General features: G+C 47.7%; 1 protein-coding gene across 5 annotated transcripts in view; it reads right to left on the bottom strand.

Annotated features, from left to right (window-relative positions):
• Positions 1-1680: 1680 nt before the first annotated feature.
• The window catches only part of LOC139230033 (serine/arginine-rich splicing factor 3-like), a 23141-nt gene continuing 2740 nt past the window's right edge, over positions 1681-22081 (bottom strand). The window contains exons 2-6 of one of the 5 annotated variants that reach the window (XR_011587886.1): positions 20374-20589; positions 17840-17983; positions 16574-17359; positions 12895-13512; positions 8684-8771 (exon numbers count right to left, since the gene is read on the bottom strand). Coding sequence is in view for 3 of the 5 variants with exons in the window: in XM_070861780.1 (XP_070717881.1) it covers positions 5543-5570; positions 8676-8771; positions 17840-17983; positions 20374-20582 (477 nt within the window). In the remaining 2 variants the exon portion in view is untranslated. The other 4 variants (XR_011587885.1, XM_070861781.1, XM_070861780.1 and 1 more) reach the window with 4 other exon arrangements.

Consider the following 22081-nt stretch of genomic DNA (forward strand, 5'->3'; position numbering starts at 1 on the left):
GAGTTGAGCCCAAGATCAGATCAGTCACGGTCTTATTGAATGGCCTACTCCTGTTCCTATTTCTTATGATATGCTGATAGGGGTGAGATGAAAAGAGCTGGGCTGGTCAGGAACAAAATCAGTAAATCACACAAAGGGTGGCAGAAATCTGCAGCTCTCTCCTCTAAAAGGCTGGGATACATGGAGCTTTCAAGACTGAGATTGATAAGATTATTTGTTAGGGTAAGGGTTACGGAGCTAAGGCAGGTAAATGGAGTTGATGCAGAGATCAGCCATTCACCAGCACCCCTGACAGAGGACAACATCCATAGAATTAAACAAATTCCCAACTGTAATCACTTTTTGGTGTCTTTTATGTTGTGGCCTTTCTTTTCGTCCTTACGTTTCCACTTTTCTAACCCCTGCTACACATTCATAAAGCTGGTGCATCTTTTCTGTCGTTGCAAAATTTCTATTACCTTTCTTTGTGCCGCTTCAAACATCTTTGTGATTCCTCACCTCAAAACCCAATTTTAAAAAGAAATGCGGCTTAGATGCTACTAATTAAAGCAATTAATCTACCGGTTCTGATGCCGGTGTCACTGGAAAACAAACGGTGATTAGAGTTGCGTTCCTTTACAGTGAGGCATTTTGTGTTTACCTGCCCGACCCTTTGGGCTCCGAGGCATGTTGTCACCTTCTCCTGCTTGTGTCTTCCCTCACCTGTACCTCTCGCAGCACACGGGGCAGTGGCAAATGCGACTGGCTCCCATTCGGTCCCAACAGAACCTCACCCAGGGTAAGCAGCGTCTCAGAGTTGAGGGGACGCTATTCTTAAAAACGCACCAAAAGGTTGTTTTGAGCGTGGAGCGAAGGCAAGTTTAGGCTTTTGTTGACCCCCCCCCCCCCCCCCCCTCTCCAAATCATGGAATTTTTCTCCCTTTCTCCGTGAGATGTTGACCCATTGTGACTCCACAGGTGCTGGGCACCTCTTAATAAATAGAATTGTATTGAATATACGGCAAGGAAACAAGCTATTTGGCCCAATACTCCACTCGAGCCTCCTCCCGTCTTTCCTCATCTAAATCTATCAGTGTAACCCTCTATTCCCTTCTCCCCCATATCCTTGTCCAGCCTCCCCTTAAATACATCGATACTATTCGCCTCAACCCCTCCCTGTGGCAGCGAGTTCCACATTCTCACCGCTCTCTGGGTAAAGAAGTTTCTTCTGAATTCCCGATTGTTTTTCATGGTGATTGTCTTCTATTGATGGCCTCTAGTTATGCTCTTCCCCACAAGTGTATCCACGCTACCACAACCTTTCAGAATTTTAAAGACCTCTATTACGTCACCCCTCAGCCTTCTCCTTTCAAGAGAAGAGACCCAGCCTGTTCATCCTTTCCTGATAGGTGTAATCTTGCAGTTATTCATCCTGTGCAACCTAGACACTGAATGTTACCAGGCTACTAAACAGTAAAGGACACCATAGATTGGTGAAAACCTGCGCATGTGCATCCTTAACCGAAGAAACCCAGGGGCCCAGAGGTCACCTGCAGCACCAGACTGCTACCATCTCTTAGCACAGCAGAGTAAGCTTCAAACCTGGAATTTTCCCAGTCTGCACGCATAGCCTTGGAACAAAAACATTCTAAACAGCGCCCGCCCTTTAAATGACCGCAAACAACGCACTAAAAGACAAGACAGGATTGTAGCAACTTTTATGTTGAAATGTGACAAAAAACACAGAACAAAAAAAGTATCAAACATCAATCCAGCTCTTATCACAATAGTCATTAAAAGAAAAAGTCAGCATCGATAGTTCTGCTGCGGACGTCCACAGCTGGACAATCAAAAACCATTTTTTAAGCACATGTGTCACACATACGGGCCCGTCAACATTGTATTCTGATGCTCCTGCAACAACTTAACCTGACACCGGGGGTCTGTGGGAAAAAAAGAATCCGAATAACTGAGCAGCTTGCTCCAACAGCAAGAAACACTTGCAAACGGATAATTTGACTCTTAGGAAGCTTTTCCCGGCATGAGGCTAAGGTGTCTCAGGGTATAGGTTTGTAAATACATAAACAGTTCCAGGTACTTTCCTGTTAACTAGGGATGTCGCAGCATGCGCACCATAATCTACCCAACTTTTTGTTTTAAAGATCCATTTGCTGCGATAAACAAAAATGATGAGGTAAGCACGGCGCTCTTTTTAAAAAGCACCGCAGTAAGCGAACTCGGAAACGAGAGGGAGCGAAGCTGTGAGCAGAACTGCTCCCCATTTAACTGTGTTCTTGAACTAAAATTGCCCCCTGCGGTAACAGGCACGTCACAAGTCTTTTTCTGCAGTGCCAAGCTGCAGTAATTCTAGCCTTTCCCACCGTGACACCGCTCCTCCCACGGTACAATAAAATCGATGGTTTAGAGACAACTGGTTTACACTTCATTATTACGACATTGTCTACCTGTAGATATTTAAAAAAACGTCATGGGACCTTTTTATAGGACCTCTCCAGAGTGCTGTCTTTCGGAGCGGCTTACAAAGTCAGGCCCAATCGGGGATGGGTTTCGGTGGCTTTTCCATTAACATGAAGCTAGACACACGGTGGCCTGGGAATGTCAAGAATATGTTGCAGTGAAAACATTCTATACAGTTCTCGAACAAAGAGACACACCCTGTGTATGTCTTTATACTTAAAAATGGGCTATTGATCTTGGGGCTGACATAGTGAAACGTAGAGAGATTTAAGTGAAGGGGGTTCAAAATCATGAAGGGTGTCGGTAGAGTAACTAAGGAGAAACTGTTTCCAGTGGCAGGAGGGTTGGTAACCAGAGGACACAGGTTTTAGGTGATTGGCAAAAGAACCAGAGGCGAGACGAGGAGAATTATATTTTACGCAGTGAGTTGCTATGATCTGGAATGCACTGCCTGAAAGAGTGGTGGGAGCAGATTCAATAACTTTCAATTGGATAAAGCTTGAAGGGGAAAAAATGTCAAGGCTACGGGGGGGGGGTGGGGGAGGGAGAAGGGCAGGGGAATGGGACTAATTGGGTGGCTCTTTCAAAAAGTCGGCACAGGCACGATGGGCCGAATGGGCCGCCTTCTGTGCTGTGTCAGTCTATGAAACGTGGAAATATATATCTCAAAAAACAATACCGTAGATTCGTATGACGACGTCAATAGATGTGATCCACGTTTGTGGGACTCGATGGAATTCAGAGTTGGAAAGAGAAGGCGTTCGGGAAACAAGATTAAACTCCGACAGAGCTGCTGGAGAGGCTTGGTCTGATTGCTTCGAAAAGAAGCATCTTTTAGGTCGAGTGCGGAATCCAAGCTGCCCCCACCGTCAGCTTGTACTTTATTGGGTTCACCTACATTAGTAATCTCCGGGACAGTTTCTCCTTCAACAATTGTTCTGGTTTAGGCCATCCAAAGTCACTGCCGACACTGCAGAGCCCAACACTTCATCCAGTACTTGCTGGTAATTCTGAAATTCTATCAACTTGCGGAGGAGGAGCAACTGACTGTAGTGTCGGCTTGCGGAGTCCGTAGAGGGCTGGGAATGATGCACGGAATACTGGCAATGCTGCCGTTCCCCTATCTGATGTCTTTTAACTGATTCCAATGGGAGTATACCCCATAAAAGAGCAGGTATTTATTTGGGAGGTGGGGGGGAAGAGAAAGAGAACATTCTCCTCTTCCTACATTGCCAGATTTTGCCCACAAGAATTTTCACGTGAAGCAATAAGCGTTTGCGCACATCTGCTGGACTGAACAGGGACCTAATGTGCTCGCTCTTGTGGAGAATTAACTGGTAATTGGGCGCAATCTCCACGGGCAACAGAACAAAATCACCACAAAATTAGTCACTGCGGCAAAATTGTACGTTCATGTGCCCTTCTCCCACTCCCCCTTATTTCCTTTTGTGCTTGCATGTGGGCATATTGCTAAATTACAGGAACTCTGGTGTTAAATTCCACAGTTCTTCAGTTGTAGAATTTAAACAGTCAGAAGTCTAATTTTGAATAGAAGAGCATTTAAGATGCCAGTGAGCATTCAATGCAACCCCAGCTGGTTGTTGCAGATCTAATAATACAAGCTCTGCTGATCAGACAGCAACACACGGAGGCAGGAGGGCTTGGGCAGGGAGAACCTATTAGTCTGCGCTTTGATTAGCAGTAATGTACTCGTAGGATCAGCCCAGGATAGAACGAGCTGTGAATAATGCAGTGCTCTAACTGATCAAAGCGGCCGAACCCCCGAGTATAAATGGATGCAGATCACGGGTTGTGTTTTCCTGCATCGGGAGATTTCCTTTCTGTGTAAAATTTTTAGCGGTCCCTTCTGTCCAAGCATCATCTCCAGCACAACTCGAGCGGAAAGATAGCCTGCAGTGAGGTGCAAATGTAAGCCAAGAGTCAAATGTAAATGGAATGCTTGCGACAAAATGGTCACTCTGCAAGCCAATGATTATCGAAACCAAATTCTACTGTGTAGGGAATGGTGCAGTTGGTCAGTGACGACGTTTGTGCTTCAGTATCAGCAACAGCTGAAGGAAGGTGAAAGGTTTGGACCAGAGCACCTGTAGCTTTCGAAGCCACAAGAAAAGTGAGCACTGGCCTGTTGGAAACATTGGCTTCAGCAGTTTAACAGGCTGCGCTGGTCAGAGTGAAGTACTTGTATCAGAGCGGGGGCGCGCTCAGGGAGATGCAAGACATTGCAAGGGAAATCCAGAGATCACTGTGTGACCTCTCCCCTGCCCCTTCACCCCCGAACTCCAAACATTATCCTAGTTCTTACACAAAGATCAATTATCAGCTAACGAACAGAGCCCGCTGCTCTCCCGTTCCCCCAAACCCAGGATAATCAGCAGACCTCACCTGCCTCACTGCCCCAAGCACAATGTTCTCTGCCGACTGGGCTCAACGCAGAGACAGACCTGACACTAGCACCCTCTTTACTTCCTCGCAACTGAATGCTGTCGTTCTTTACCGTACTCAGACCTTAAGAGTTCTATGAAAAGAAAGGGTTTCCAAACTATGAAGTGCAGCACATTAGGAGGCAACTATGTCTTGCTGAAAACACCCCCTTTCCAGTTACAATACTCTTTCATTGCAATGTAAGATGTAAAGAAGTAAAAAAGAAACACAAAGGGACTCCATAAAAAGCTAGTTCATTGGGTAATTCAAAGAAACAAGTTACTCAATAGCTGAATTGCAACAAATGGAGGTTTAGTTACTGCTCTAACACTTGTCTGACCCCCCCCCGCCCCTCCCCCCCCCGGTGAGTCGTAGCATTTTTGATAGCTTTTATGCGTCGCGAGTTTTTTTTTGTCTTTGTTTTTTAAAAAAAGTTGGTCTCAAAAATTAGCGAGCTGGTAACTAAAGCTCATCCTTCAAACCAGAATAAAACAAACTGCAGCCCCCGCCCTCCCCTAAAAAACCCACCCCCTCGCTGCTGCTTTTTAATCTTCACCGGTTGTAGAACTCCAGGAGGAGTACCGCAGACATTCTTCACTGTCAAGGGGGCGGAGAGGAGAAGAGGCTGTCTCCACCGTAGCGACTACTTCCTCTCTATGGACCGGGAGCGACTGCAGGGAGGGAAAAATAAAGAGATTTCATTAATCACGAAAGCGAAAACACAGACATAATAGAGTTCACGGATTTTGTTTAAATCCCATTCTGACTTACTGCCGAGGTTTCCTGGGCTTCAAAAGGTATTATTGGGCTCTTAAGTGTTACAATCTTCACGTTACTCAAAACTCACATGGCTAGTTGTGGGGTGTAAGACGACCCTAAGATAGTTTGTAGCTGAATGAACGTGAAGGCTTCGATCCATTGGGAGACTGCGCACATTGTAAGTCAGAGTCTTGACTTGTTAATTATTGAATGACCCACGGATGGGATTGTGATGGGTAGCGGGTCACAAATAGTTTAGTACATTAGTGGTAATTAGTGTTAGCCGTGGCTCAGTGAACAGCACTCGGAGTCAGAAGGTTGTGGGTTCAAGTCCCACTCCAGTGACTTGAGCACATAAATCCAGGCTGACAGTCCCAGTACAATGCTGAGGGAGCGCGCACTGTCGGAGGTGCCATCTTTCGGATGAGATGTTAAACCGAGGCCCCATCAGCTCTCTCAGGTGGATGTAAAAGATCCTATCGTACTATTTCGAAGAAGAGCAGGGAAGTTATCCCCGGTGTCCTGGGCCAATATTTATCCCTCAATCAACATAATAAACAGATTATCGGGTCATTATCACATTGCTGTTTGTGGGAGCTTGCTGTGTGCAAATTGGCTGCTGTGTATCCCACATTACAACAGTGACTACACTTCAAAGGTACTTCATTGGCTGTAAAACGCTTTGAGATGTCCGGTGGTCATGAAAGGTGCTATAGAAATGCAAGTCTTTATTTATTTTTTAATTAACCATTGATAGATCCTGTGGTGGCCTCTCAGCACGGTAGCTGTCCATGCTGCAAGGAACCCTGGGACTACAACTTGAATTTATATAGCACCTTTAACACAGTAAAATTTCCAGCACCCTTTACAGGAGCATTATCAGACAAATTTGACACTGAGCCACACAAGGGAGATATTAGGTGACCAAAAGCTTAATCAAAGAGGCAGGTTTTAAGGAGCATCTTAAAGGAGGGGGGAAGAGAGGTTTAGGAAGGGAATTCCAGAGCTTTGGGTCGAGGCAGCTGAAGGCACAGCCGCCAATGGCAGTGCGAAGGAAGTCGGGGGCGGACAAGGGGCCAAAGGTGCAGCCACTCCTCCTTCTGGGATCCTTACAAACACAATGTCACAGACAAGTTTTGTTAATGACTCAACAGCCAAATCAATTTTCAGGCAACAGTGCTGCTAATCTGTGCTTGCATCCTCCTGTGAGAAGGTGCCCAGGTTACCACCAAGTGGGACATGTTGGCAGAAACCGCTTCTCTTTGTAAACATAACCATATAATCTTCAAGCTGTGCATTAGAAGCAAACTCTTAATTTCTTCTGCCTTCCCCACCATTGATCAATTGCTTTTAATTACAGGCCCCGTTACCATTTGCTCAATGGCATGCACTTAGCTGCTTGTTGTGACAGCCGCACTGCAAGCTACCCAGCACACTATTAGCAGCAAATTGCTCAATAATTGCATCAAACAAGTGGCGATCTTGAGATGCATTCAGTCTTCCACTGGATCAAAACCGGCACAAACATCTTGCCCCAAAGGATCGCAGAATCCCTCATAATCTAGTCCTCCGTCCCTATGTTTTGAGAAATACTGTTTTGTCACTATTCACACCCAGTAATTTAAACAATGTTTATGGGCGGAAGTGGGCATGGGATTATAGTTCATTTGTCTGCAATTACTTTTAAGATGGATAGAACACCATAGCCAACCAAGCTGACAAACGTATCTGGGTGATATATACACCGATAGTCTGACATGGATTTAACTGGATGTTAAAACTTGTACAGCTGTGAATTAAAAACTACAATTTTTCCATTTGTTGCGCACCATCTACAAGATGCACTGCAGCAACTCGCCAAGGCTTCTTCGGCAGCACCTCCCAAACCCACGACCTCCACCGCCTAGAAGGACAAGGGCAGCAGGCGCTTGGGAACACCACCACCTCCACATTCCCCTCCGAGTCACACACCATCCCGACTTGGGAAGTGTATCGCCGTTCCTTCACTGTCACTGGGTCAAAATCCTGGAACTCCCTCCCAAACAGCACTGTGGGAGAACCTTCACAAGGACTGCAGTGGTTCAAGAAGGCAGCTCACCACCACCGTTTCAAGGGTAATTAGGTATGGGCAATAAATTCTGGTCTTACCGGCGATGCCCACATCCCATGAAAACATTTTTTTTTTGAAGTGTGTGTGCAGGTTTGAAGCGGGTGCGAGAGGTAAAATAGTTACCTAACATCACTGCTCACACTCAATAGAGGCCAGTGTGACGGGGGCCCAGGGGAGGCCTGGGAACAATTTACCAAAACTTTTTTGACAACAGGGAGATGAAGACTATAAAAGTGGTAAATCAAAAACACAACTTGTAACGTCCCAGTGAAGAGGAACGTTTGAGAATCTTTTATTCCGAGGTGTTAGGTTCATCCCTAAATTCCCATGGGAGTGAACTGTAGTGAGGGTTCCAAGCACAGCCGGACTTGATATAGTCGAGATAAGTATTATTCCCTCATCTCCTGAAGGCACTGACTGATAAAGGGGAGGGGGTCCACTTCCCCACACCGGGCAGCCCTACAAAATAGCGCCCAAGCTGACATTCTTCACCCATTCGATGCCTATATGCGCACTTTCCTGTTGGGGGGTGGGGGGGCTACTGGATAATGATATGGAGTATCATAGAAGACGGAAGGAGGCCATTTAGGCCCATCGTGTCCATGGCGGTTTGACGAAAGATATTCGGCCAACGTGGGGCTCTGAGATTAAGAGTCTCATACGCTAGCGACTGAGCTAGCCGGCTGAATTTTCTTCTCCCCGCCCCCCAAAGGTGTTGAGGCCAATTATAGTGCCCCAATTCCTGCCCCAAACTGTGCAAACCAGAAATCGAACCGAGGGATCCTTGGGGACTGTACAGCTCAATATTGCACCCATGTTATTTCTCCATTGAACCGCCTGGGGGGGGGGGGGGGGGGGGGGGGGAAAGAGAGAAAGCTGTGTCAAGACATTTAACGACATTACTAACCTGTGTGATCTGGAGAAAGACCTTGATGGCTCTCGCCTTTCTCTGTCCCGTGAAATAGAACGCTCGCGACGGCGGTTCTCTCTGGACCGAGACCTACTGTGGAGCACACGATGCAGGATTAAACACACGCACGAGGCCAACCGCTGCCAAGAGCCACAAATCCCGTTACTCGGGGACGATTACGTGGAGGGAGCTTATAAAATGTTGGGGGGGGCGGGGGGGGGGGGGTGGCGGGACCCTCGAGTGAAAAATATTACAATAGTTTAAGGTATAACCCCGTACCAGGGTTACACAGTACCCCTCTTTCACTACCTCTAAATGCTGTCAGTGCACTCTCTGAATAAGTCTGCAGAGGGGCGCACAGAGTTGGTCGTCTCTGGTTGGATGCATGCATACACGGGAAACGCAGTACCCCTTTAAAACCCGCATGGTGGCGAATGCACTTGGGAAACTAATCCACTCGCGACACGTAGTGGGAGCACTTCAGCTCCGATCCAAACTGTCCCTCGCGCCAAGTAAAAATAACTGTGCTTGGGCAACCATTTTGAAAATTTAAAGATCTAGCCGTGTCTCATTGGTACTGTACAAAATTACACTTGTACAAGAACATATTCTGGGGTAACTGCTTTCTTGGAAGAGGAAAATTAACCACAATTCACCTCCTTTGTTATTTCCATAACAAAGCCCAACTCAGTGCACAATGTAAACCTTGACCAGGCCACTGACCACTTAAGAGGAGCCAATATTTCAAATAATTTTACCCTGAACGTACTCACTTCTGCTGTCCTCCCTTCTTGTAACTGCAGGGGTGAAACGGTGCAGACCTGGGGATGTCTGTCATCAACACAGCCAGGTGCATATGAGCTAATGTCAGAGGGAGCTCTGCAAACTGCTCTGCAACACCGCCCCCACTACCTGTATTCTTATCTTTCTCTCTCCGCCCCCCCCCCCAAACTACCTGCATTCTTATTCCTCTTCGTGTTTTGCTACCAAAAGCTGTAGTGTGAATGAAAAAGGAGCAAAGCCTGCCCACTGGCGATTGCCTGGCATCAACAGGTACCGTGGGCTGGGATTTAAAACCACTTGAACTGTATAGTTCCTCTGTTAAGGCTGCTGGATTAGCCCCCTTTCAAAGCATCAAACTATTGAACACCATCAATTAGAGTCCCCTGGTCAGAACATCGGGACCTGTCCAATTCTATCCCGATTAGCACAAAATACCCGTTCCATCACCCTCAAACCGTACCCTCCGAATAAAAGATACTGGATACTAGGTCGCCAATTGTACTACAGAAGCTTACTCTAAGCTGACGGGCGATTCCTCTCTCCCATCACCATCTTGTTGCTATTTTATTGCTAACACCGTGATCAGTGCTCCCCTGAACGTCCCGCCTGAGCTATAAACATCCCATCCTACACACTCTTCCTCTCCGCTACATCCTCAAGTTGTTAACACCTTCTCAAACTCATTCCCTGTCACGACCTCAACGGGGCAAAACTCAAGTCTTTCCTTCCTCTTGCAACCTTCAGACTTTTAAAACCCACTCAGAGTAAAAATGAGATAAAAAAGAACTATGCTGTGACTTGCTGCTCTGTTTGAAGACTGGACGGCTTATCTTTACTAGCACTATCATTACGGGCCCGTCCGATTTACGATCCATTTCCTGCCAGTCAGCTCCCATGAAATGGCAAATCTCTGATCTAGGACCTGCGAAAGTTTCAGCACCCTTTCTTTCTCTCCCCCTGCCCCCCCCACTTAAAAAGGGATCAGGATCCGAGTGGTCAATTGGCCATTTCCGAATCAAGGTCATTTCTTTCACCATGACTACAAGCATCTGGAAGCAGTGTATGAACCACACACTCGACTCATTTGGTTTGGCTGCAGGGTCACGTTCCCACAAAGACCATCTCCAGGACCAAGGTGAGCTGGTTTTTATGGAGAGCCGGGCCGTCTCCAAACAGTCATGCCTGACCATTCCATCAATTATTGGAACCTTAAGTCATCTTCACCATGACAACATACTGAGCGATTGTAAATAAATCAAGATGTTTGGATTAAGACAGGGCTGATTCTCAACATAAAACCAATTGCAACCTGCAAAGTCTGGATTGTGAAGCAGGGCTGTGCTGACCAGTTTGGCATAGAACGGAGTGCCCCATCACTGAAAGGATCCATTGAAAAGGGAGTTAAGGGAAGTGGAGTTGAGGCCAAGATCGGATCAGCCATGATCTTACTTAATGGCGGAGCAGGCTCGAGGGGCCGAATGGCCTACTCCTGCTCCTATTTCTTATGAAAAGCAACTGTTACTTGCCTGTCGGGAAGTGGGTGCAGTGGCTACTGACATTCCAGCTTAACAACCTCCAAGTATTTCACACGTCATTGTGATAGTTTACATGGAGAGTGGTACCACAACATGCAGGTCAGACAGGGGGAGAGCACAGGCAATGCCAATGGGAGCCAGCTGCTAGGACTGTGGGTTCAAATGCCAAGCTCAGTGGGCATTCGCACTCTCTGCCCCATCATTGGATCAAGACCTTGCTCTGTCAAGTCCACGTGGTGACTGGTGTGCAATGGCCACCCCACGTTAAAAGAATTCGCGCACAGGTATTGTCCACTATTTAAAATTAAGTTCGGGACCTGGAACATCAGGACCCTCATGGACAACCCTAACGGCGACAGACCGGAACGTCGTACTGCTATTGTTGCCCGGGAACTCCATCCAGAGGCAATTTATTCAATCCTGGCCTCGCTACTGTTTCCACGGCTGTTCTCCAGAAGGTTGGAGCAGCAGGGAGGGACAAGACACGGGGGCGCGCGCAATCCCTCAAACAACAGCCCCCTCACTTTGAGCCACTTCGGGCAGCGGGCGTATGAAGGCCGGGAGGGAGTGGAAAACATAAACTACAGGGCGAAAAGTAATGGGGGCTTTCGTCTGTTGTATGGAAATCGGGAGAATCCAATCTCCGCAAAGTATGCCCTTGTCATTTCTTTTTGTGGCAGAAGGAGGAATAGCTGAATAGCATTACACAGCTGTACAGGTGGTGGATGTTACAGCAGGCTGCCTAGAGCAAGAGGTCGCCAGATAACAGTGAACTATTAAGTTGCCCCACAGCGTTATTGTCTAGATTAGCTTTTGTGGTGGGTTTCCAAATTGGTGCCAGGACACAATGGGACCGAAAGTGCCTATCACCGCCCGAAACGAGACACACCTACTGGTTTCAATGTGTTATTGGGGCGGCCTAACTGTCGAAATTAAGCACTTCGGGGTGGAATGGCCGTCACTAGCGGGGCGGAAGTGGGAGCGGGGCGGGGTAGCCGAGGCTGTCAGTCATCGCTGCTGCCGTGTCACATCATCCCTCCCCTTCAGGTAAAGGGGAGGGCCGCTGCGAACTCTGCAGCCACTTTAGTGGCAAACACTGGGCTACTAGGGAGGGTTTCAACCAGGCCGGCGGCCTGGCACCCAAGAGGGGGCTGCCATGCTGCCTGTTGAAGGTCCGGCCGAACCTACATGGCAGTCGGCCGACAAAAAACTATAACACGGAGTCGACGGCAGCGCCACCTTCCCTTTAAGGGCAGCCGTGCAAAAGCTGTCGGGGGCACCGACTGGTGGTGGCGCCACTCCCATGGGGCAATTCCGGGAAGAGGTTCCCGCCAGTCGGTAAGGGGTCGGAGCGTGCACGCCGTGGTGGGAAATCGGACGAAGTGGTCCCGGGTACGGCTCCAAAATGGAGGAAGGGCAATTTTCAAAATGGCGGCCCCCTCCGCACCGACATGTGGCCGCTGCCGCTTTCAGGCGGCCAGAGACTTTATGGGCAGGGGCAATTTCGTCCCCCAATGAAACTAATTGGAGAACATGAAACAAAAACAAAATGAAAGCACACAGCATTGGCGCCCAAGAAGACGGGTTAACTGTTTGGGTGCACAGCTTAGATAAGAACTCTGTGCGTTGTCCATGTTTTGCTTTTTATTTTATTATGGGGACAGGCAGAAGATCACAGAGGTACCAGCCTAGCAATTGCTTCACACTCCAGAAACTGCAGGTTTGAGTCCGTGGCTACCGACACTCGGACGGGAGCGAGAGAGAGCCCAGAGGGAGTTTTGGGGGGGGGGGAGGGAAAAGAAAAATCACTCGGAATGGGAAGACGGCGGCAGCAGGGGAGGGGAAATACAGAACAGAATTCTCTATTGAAAAACGTAAAAAAAGCAGGTAAAACTTACTGGAATAGTCAACATTACAGCAAATCAACAGTCGTCTGCAGGGCGTGACACTTGGCGACGGTGATGTGGGAAGGAGAAAAATTAAAAGGGCCCTGACAAGCTGGATTCATGCACGACGTATAGTGTAGAATTTTTTTTTTTTTAAAAAAGGTATTAAATTTATCTGCTGTGTATTGGCACGGGGACCAATCGAAGCAGCCCCTTTTAGAGTGCGTTGGTACCAGATTACTGCTGATGGAGGCCTTGGGTTTGCAAAGGACAACCGTACCCCACTGACGGATCGAGGAGGATTTCAGATGGTTATTTTTTTTGTTCCCCCGTTGGCTGTTTGGTCGCCGGCACAGACGGTAGAGAAGGGATGGTTGATTTTTTTTTATTATAGAACAGCGTGCTGGGGTACGCAGGACCCAAACTTGCCGGCCGAGCGGTTGGTCATTCGGTTGCACACACTCACGGACACACGCGAATGCCGGACATTTTGAAGTGTGAGGCCGTTCGTTTAGATTGGGGCGCGCTGATTCCCCCTGATGTAGACACAACCGGTTGATTGGCTAATGCAGGCTCGGTGTGGTGGACGCTCTCTGAAAGGGGGGCAGGGGGCGAGTGCGTGGGTTTCAACTGCACATTTCATCAAAAGAAAAAAAAAATGCACAGAAACACCAGTTACTGTCTAACCAATCATGATGCAACTTCATTTAACTTAACTTTTAAATGCACATACATTATCAGTACGAGATTCATAATCATCCAACACCGAAGATTTAAACCCCCCGCCCAAAAAAAGAAATTTGTAATTTTAAGAGGGTTGTCACAGCATCAGTGTTGAGTCGAAACATTAGGTCTTTTCTGAATCTTTCCAACGATGCTCCAAACTCTCTCCCCCCCACCCCTGGAAATGACCAGCGTTTGCATTACACCCCATGTTGTCGTGCGTTATTTCGGCCAGTCACGGATGACCACGTGTGGTATTGGCAAGTCAATCGTTTTAACTTTTATTTTCAAATCGCCGCAATGCGAGCTTGGAAACAACTAGGTGGAGTCTGTCAGAGACCAGTTCGACTCAGCACTAATTGGAAACGGCCAGGCAAGCACAGCAAAGGTCAGGGCCAACACTCTGCAGTTCTCAAAGGCCTTGTTCGGTCCGACTGGGAAACCATGCAGCCAGCTCCCAACCCAAAAAGAAAGCCCCCCCAAAAAACGTTGAAAGATAATGGGGATCCATATTTAAAACCCGAGTATGCCAGAAAGCTGCAAGTTTGATCCATGGTCTGTGATGACTTAACTGGTCTCATCTGGCCTCTATTTGGCCTCTTGACAAGGGAGGAGAGAAAAAAAATCATGGTTCTTCTCCAATGACCCTTGCTGATAATGCAACTGTGATGCACCCCACGGTCAAAGACACATGGGATCGTTGAGCAAGAAAGGATTGGCCTGCATCCCGGCAGTTAGTCAGCATTCCTAGAGTGGCCATTGAGAAAGGCATTGTTTAGGATTGTGACCTCTGGCAAAAAAGTTAGTAACATTGTTCTCAAACTTCACAAAGGATTTGTTCTAAATCAGAGAAACCGTGAAATAGAACCCTTCCATACATGACAAGCAGTGTAATAGATTGCACAATTATAGCTAAACGTAGTTTATTGCTTTAGATATTGTAGCATGTAGAACCCTTTAAGCCAGCAAAAGAACAGCGAGGTTAATTTAGCTCCAAGGCCAGACAGAGAATGCATCAGCTCCACATTCATGCAATGTTTCAGCCTATATTATAGTTTCAATAGTAAATCACATCACTAAGGCTCTCAAACCATATTCTTAAATGGCAGCTAAAAGGTGTGCTAAATAAAATACAATTGTTAACTTAGTGAGACACTGCAGAATACAGCTGCTTGACCTGGTCTTCACTCGATGCTGTTCCGTTGCAAGCAGAGACAAATGAGAAAAGATGGAAAACTATAAGCCTAAATGGCACAACTTAGAGGCAGCAAGCAAAATGGTAAGTTGCGTCTTTTTATAGGCTTGGCTGAAAGAGTGAGACAATCTCGAGGTCCAGGTGAATGATTTTAACGTATTTTTAAGCTGTAGTTTGATTAAGAGCATGTGTCTGCTTAATATTCCCAATTTCTCTCAAGAACTAAATGTAGAATAAGGACTGCAACAGGGTAAATGTGAAATGCACTTTCCTAGAAAGCAGTAAGGAGCTAGATCGCCACGTCATACTCTCCAGTCTCGAGTATACCCACTGTAATTAAGTAATAATGCCCACACATTAACTTTCTAAAATAGGGTAAGGAAGATGATGGCCAGAGAGGCACAACCTCCCTGTGGCCTATTGCACAACACTGTCAGAGGCCTGGGTGGGCGCCTCTGAAACTATCCTTTTAGCGGCAGGGAACACCCATTACAGGAGCAAAACAAACTATAAAAAGGAAAAAAAACAATTAAAATAACGTATCAAAACCATGCTTCAATTCAAGATGCAACTATCTTCCTGAGCATCCCTGATTATGATTGCTCAACCATTGGCGGCTGTGCCTTCAACTGCCTAGACCCTGAGCTCTGAAATTCCCTCCTTAAACCTCTCCGCCCCTCTTTCCTACTTTAAGGCGCTCCTTAAAGCCTACCTCCTTGACAAAGCTTTTGGTCATCTGCCGTAATTTCTTACTTGCTCGGTGTCAAACTTTTGTCTTATAAAACTCCTGTGAAGCGCCTTGGGATGTTTTACTACGTTAAAGGTGCTATATAAATACAAGTTGTTGTTGTTAAATGAAGTTACGTATCGCTCATTTGCCTGGGGCATACGTAGCAAGGTGTGTAATTGAGTCTCAGGTCTGTACCAATGCTGCTCTAACTCAACTCTTGCAAATGCACAGAAGGGCACCCCTTTTGATTTACTTCTGCAGAATAAAGCTGCCATCTTGGGATGGGGATTTGTGGGGGGGTGCAGCAGTTATTATGCACAAGGCCTAAATTTTCTATTTTTTGGGTCAAAGTTCTCCCTGAAAGGCATTACAACCCTTGCTGGGGTGGAGTTCCATGGCTGCCAACCGTCTTCTAGTACGTTTTCATGTGCGAGTCGAGATAGTTGAGTGTTTCGGAAGGCCTGATTGTGAAGTATATTGTGCCTCACCTGATATCCACACGCACATTCCAGCAGAGGATCCCCAAATCGCGATCAGGAGGAAAGGGGGAAAACCCTAGCCGAATTTCCCCTTTTTAAGCTCAGCGCTCATGAGGACAAGCCTTATCATTTCACCTGAATCCCTAAATTGTGTTCCAAATTTTCAGCATGCTGAAAAGCTAGAAATCAGCCTGGCACATTGCATACCAGATACAGCATCGCCTGCTGATCAACAGCAAATCGCTTGTTCTGGACCAGCAGTGGGGACATCAATTACTAATCCTCTTGTGCGAGCATCATTGTGCCAGTAACAGAGTGTGGCGACAGTAAGTGCTGGCACAACAGAATACCACCACTGCACAGCTTACATTGTAAAACACAAGAGAGCAACTTCAAAGCAATAATCTCACCTCAAGGCTCCAACTTTCAATGTAATTTATGATCCTGAACACTCGCTGCCTTGAAATTGCTCAAAGGGAGCATTACCTAGGTTTAAGCGATGAGTATTCAAAGATGAAACTTCAGTCCAACCGGTTAAGAGCGTAACTAGCTCCAATTACAAACCTGATTGAAACAACAGCATGTCGTGACTGCTGCCATGGTGCTGAAGACCTCACCCACAGCTTCAAAAGACCTCCATTATTGGCTGTTGTCCTTGGCTGCCTTCACTGGTACTGTAGTCCTTTACTGCACTTTGTAAATACCCTGTACTATACCAAGGCTCTCAAAATAACATCCGTTTCACTCTGGATGTTGTTTGGTGTTAAGCTATCATCGGTTAACATTTTTTTTTTAAAGGAGGGGGTGAGAAGTAGGGGTAATTAAGATTCTGAAAAATATGGACGATGCATTTTATTCAACGTAGGACGAGCCCGAGTATAATGCAGTACCCCACTTTCGACCATGATGCCGGAGATGTGAACAGCTTGTTGTAGGGAGTGGCAGTTTCATCCAGGATCCTATCCAGATTGCCCAAGTTCAATTACCGGGAGCCCAAGACTGGAGTTAAAATCTAGGTCTTCACTCTACGTATTTGAGATGATTTGTAAATTTAAGACGGGTGAATGAAATTTACTGACAGAGTTCAATACTACACCAAATTATTCCACAGTATTAAATCTCTTGCCAGTTGGATTCTTTCTCTAGTATTTAACTGAACACTCACTCCATGGGTTGAATCGAAGAGCGTCACTGATGGATACAATGCCTCAAAGTTGAGGCCGATCAGAGCAGCTGACAGACAGCTGTAATGGCGATCACGGGACATTAAAGCGGCGTAGTGGCCTATCAGGGCATGTAATAGAAAGAGGAGTTACTGTATTTACAAAGCACAGCAGTGGCTTCCAGGAGCTTTAAAAAAACACAGCGGTTAAGTGAATTTCAGATGCCTGAGACTCCAGGGATTGCACTGAAGCCTCTGACCATGATCCAACATCAGCCCCATCCAACACAAAAGAAATTGAAGATTACAAAGACACGCAGACCAAAAGCCCATGTGTTACTAATACAAGTAATGTGGCTGTACTTATCGGGGACAGCGGTGTCAATACATTCCGCTTCTATTATTTTGCAAGGGTCTCGTTGGCCTTTAACTATTGCAGTCATGTGGTTCTGCCCCCGACCCCGTGATGAGCCAAAAGGTTAGACAATAACTATTTCGCCATTTCAATGCCCACCGCGACCGTCTGCAGATCCTGGACCTTGTGGGTTCCTGCACATTCCCGTACCCATTCCAGCTTCCAAATGTATTCACCGCAAACAGGAAGGGGGGGGGGGGGGGGGGAAGGGAACAAACTAATCATTTGTTACAGTCGACGCATCCACTCTCACCTCGAGTATCGTCTGCGTTGCGGGCTGCGATGCCGATACTCGTCGTAACGAGGCCGCCTGGTCCAGGGCGGTGGCGGCCCGCGATAGCGCTTCCTCCGCTCGCCAGAGGACAGCTCCACTCGCACCCGAACTCCGCACAAGGTCCTGCAATTCACAATCGAGAGTTGGCCATCAGCAGCGACACAAACGGAAAAAAGGGCCTCTGGTTTCTCCAGCATAGTCGAAGCTCAGCATGGCGGAGCAAGCACCAATCCGCAAAGTTAAGAGCTGGATTTTCGGCTTTGCTCATTTCGGGGCGGTCAAGTTTGCGCCCAGGAAAGGTTCGCACCTCAGTCAGCAAAATTAGGCAGCTGGGCCCCGAGTGTGGGGCGGAGCGCGAAGGAAGGCGTTGCCCACCTCTCTTCGGGCGCTAGGCAGGCTGAGCATGCGAAAGTCCCGAGCTAAAGAACCGACCCTGGGAGCGCTCAGAGGGGCCCGGGGAGAGAAAAAAACTTGGAAAAAAACCCACCAAAAACATTCCCAATACATAGCCCACGCCACAACATATATCGCAAAAAAATAACAAAAAACCAATCACACTTACCTGAGGTCGACATTAATTACCTCACTGCAGCCGCTACAGCTTGGAACGCAAGCTTTCACAGGCGGCCCCAGCAGGGCACGCTGTGCAACGCTACGGGTCGGGCGGGAGTCAAAAGTCGAGCCGGTGACGCAACCAGGGGGCGTTGCACACCGGCTCGCATCTTCTGGGCGGTAATGCTCCGCGGCCCGCTGAAACTGGCCCCAAAAACCCCTGCGGGGCCCCTCCGGGGTGAAAACCGAGGCGAACAGCACCGGAAAATCCAGCCGTAAGAGTCCGACAGTCACTGTAACTGTTCTTCGATCACTCAAGTGTTTAGTGGCGGAGGAGCAGCGAGAGATCGTGGCGGAGGTGCGACAATGAGGGTACGGGGCCCAGAAGAGGCGAGGGCCCAGGGGCAGCACGGGCCAGCCTACACTGCGATATGTGTGCGCACTAGGTCCGTGCAGCAGAGCATGGCTCCAGTCGTCCTGGTTCAACCCTTGCCACTGGTTAAAGGCCGAGCTCTGTCAAGCCTGTGCGGTGGCTGATGTGCAACGGTCACCACACGTTAAAAAAAGCCACACAGACATCTTCCACCCCCTCAATTGGAGTTCAGGACTGGAACATCGGGTGCTCATTGAAACATCTGTGAACTCATGTGGAAGCAAGTCATCCTCGTTCGAGGGACCGCCGATGATGATGATGTTCAATCAGATGAGGTCGGTTCCAAACTCCCTACTGACAAATTTCAAACATTTAAGAATGTGGGAACATCCTAGTGAGTGAAGGCACTGCCTTGCATGGCACACAGAGGGTGATAGAAGTTTGAAGCTCTGTTCTGCAAACTGCAATTGATGCTAGATCAATTGTTAACTTTAAATCAGAGATTAATAGCTTTTAGTTAACCAAAGGTATTAAGGGATATATGGGCCAAAGGCGGGTATATGGAGTTAGGTCGCAGATCAGCCACGATCTCATTGAATGGCGGAACGGGCTCGGATCTCATTGAATGGCGGAACGGGCTCGAGCGGCTGAATGGCCCCCTCCTGTTCCTATGCCAAGCCATGCAGAGCAGACGATCCCTGGTTTGATTCAGTCTGTGCTCGGTTAGCAGTAATGGATGACTACAATTAGTCTCAGTGCCCAGGGCTATGGGGGGGGGAACCACATTACCCCGAGATTGCTACCGAGTGTCACCGACTGGGAAGCAGATACAGCGGCTGTTGGATGTGAATAGGAGGCAGGGTTGGAGTAGCTTATCATTCACTGTTTAGGTTCATACATAAAGGTGGCCACTTAGGCGAGGTACTGGAGGGCACGCTCGACTAATGGAACCATAACTTGACAAGAAACAGTACCCGAGAAGGGACAAGAAAAAGCATAGTCTCGAAAAGCCGAATCCCACGCTTAGAAAAATGATATTTAGCACCGAATTGCTACCAAAAAAAGTGCTCAAGACCTCGTCAATCTCAAAAAAACATTTGTAGGAAAACCGTAAAAATCTAAATTACCCATGAATCTTAAGTATTATGGGAGATACATGCCCACAGCCCTCGGTCCCTTTTCACCACAATGGAGGACCTTTATGATATCCCCGAAGAGGGTATTCTATGCAGAATGGCTGCCCCCATCCTGCCTGTGACCAGCAATTTCAAAACATGAATTACGGGAGCAAGGGAGGTTTTAAAAGCACGAATACACATACTGGCAACTTCCTTTAGAAGTCTCAGGATTTTTGGCCCTCGCAGGCAACATAAATTACACAAAGAGTTAGGATTTTAGAAGTTACTTCTGACTTTAGATACTGAAATAACCTGGGTTTTGTTTGCTGAACTCTAAAAGCATGATCATTGGGAGCGGCAAAGCACCAGGAATTTTGAATTTAGACTGTTATCAGCAGCAATTCTATACTCAGAGCCACCCCTCAAAAAAGCACCTTCCCCTCCACGTGTACATGCTGCACTCTCAATACCTGCCATCCAACTCTCGTACAGCGTCCGCTGCATCGCGGGGGTCCTCGAACTCTACAAACGCAAAGCCAGGCGGGTTGCGCGCAACCCACACATTCCGCAGAGGCCCGTAGTAGGTGAACGACCGCTCCAGCTCGGTCTTGTTCCCATTGGTCCCGAGGTCGCCCACATAGACCTTACAGTCAAGCGGACAGGAATCACGGCGCATCATCGTTCAGCTAAAAGGTTTGTTTTTGAAAAGAAAAGAACAGAATAAATCCAACATCAGGAAGCGCGGTGCTAGCATTACACTGTCTGCTATGGAATGTTGGCCTTTATTGCAAGGGGAATAGAGTATAAAAGTAGGGAAGTCCTGCTACAACTGTTCAGGGCATTGGTGAGACCACACCTGGAGTACTGCGTACAGTTTTGGTCTCCGTATTTAAGGCGGGATCTACTTGCATTGGAGGCAGTTCAGAAAGTTCATTAGGTTGATTCCTGAGATTAAGGGGCTATGAAGAAAGGTTGAGCAGGTTGGGAATATACTCAATGGAGTTTAGAAGAACGAGAGGTGATCTTACTGAAACGTGTCAGATTCTGATAGGGTAGATGCAGAGAGGATGTTTCCCCTCATGAGGGAATCTAGGACTAGGGGGCATAGTTTCAGAATAAGGGGTCGCCCATTCTTCTCTCAGAGGATTGTGAATCTGTGGAATTCTCTACTCCAGAGAGCTGTGGAGGCTGGGTCATTGAATATATTCAAGGCGGAGATAAGCAGATTCTTAAACTATAGAGGAGTCAAGGGTTATGGGGAACGGGCATAGAAGTGGAGCTGAGCTGAAGATCAGAACAGCCATGATCTTATTGAATGGCGGAGCAGGCTCGAGGGGTCAAATGGCCGACTCCTGCTCCTATTTCTTATGTTCGTCTGTTCTTATGTAATAAGGCTTTCAACGTTGATAAAGATTTTGGTATCAAATTTTGTCTGAAAACGCTGCTGTGAAGCATCTTGGCCTATGTTACTACGTTAAAGGCGCTGTTGCTGTGTGCTGTTAGATGAACTTGGTTGTTAGGGTACAGGTACTAGAATTGACATTTGTGCCACTGGGATAGGAAACGCAGAATATTAATCAGCTACAGTTCCTGCTCCTCAGTGACTACTTCTGAAAGTGCACACTGGATCAGGTCCAGATACAATGTGTTCCACTGTCTAAGAGCTTGGTGTCACTCGGGGGGGGGGGGGGGGGGTTGGTTGACTGTGTGAGAGTTGTGTGGGGCGGGAGGGAGAGTGATTGTGGCCATGTGTATGTGGGGGGATGTTGGTGGGGGAAGGTGCGTGTGTGTGTGTAGGGTGTGCGCGTGTGTGTAGGGTGTGCGCGTGGGTAGGGTGCGTAGGCTCTGTGTGTAGGGTGTGTCGGGTGTGTGTAGGGTGTGTGTAGGATGTGTGCACGTGCCTGCAGTGGGTGTGTGTGTGTGTGTGTATCGGATGTGTATGTGTAGGGTGTGTGTGTGGGGAGAGGGGTGGGCGCGTAGGGGGGCAACCGCGTAGGGCGTGCACATAGGGGGTGTGTATAGAGTGTGTGTGTGTATGGGGTGTGTGTGTGTATCGGGGGGGTGTGTGTGTGTGTATCGGGGGTGTGTGTGTGCGTGTGTGTATCGGGGGTGGTGTGCGTGTGTGTATCGGGGGTTGCGTGTGTGTATCGGGGGTGGTGTGCGTGTGTGTATCGGGGG

The sequence above is a fragment of the Pristiophorus japonicus genome, chromosome 19, assembly GCF_044704955.1.
Source record: "Pristiophorus japonicus isolate sPriJap1 chromosome 19, sPriJap1.hap1, whole genome shotgun sequence".
Classification (NCBI taxonomy): domain Eukaryota; kingdom Metazoa; phylum Chordata; class Chondrichthyes; family Pristiophoridae; genus Pristiophorus; species Pristiophorus japonicus.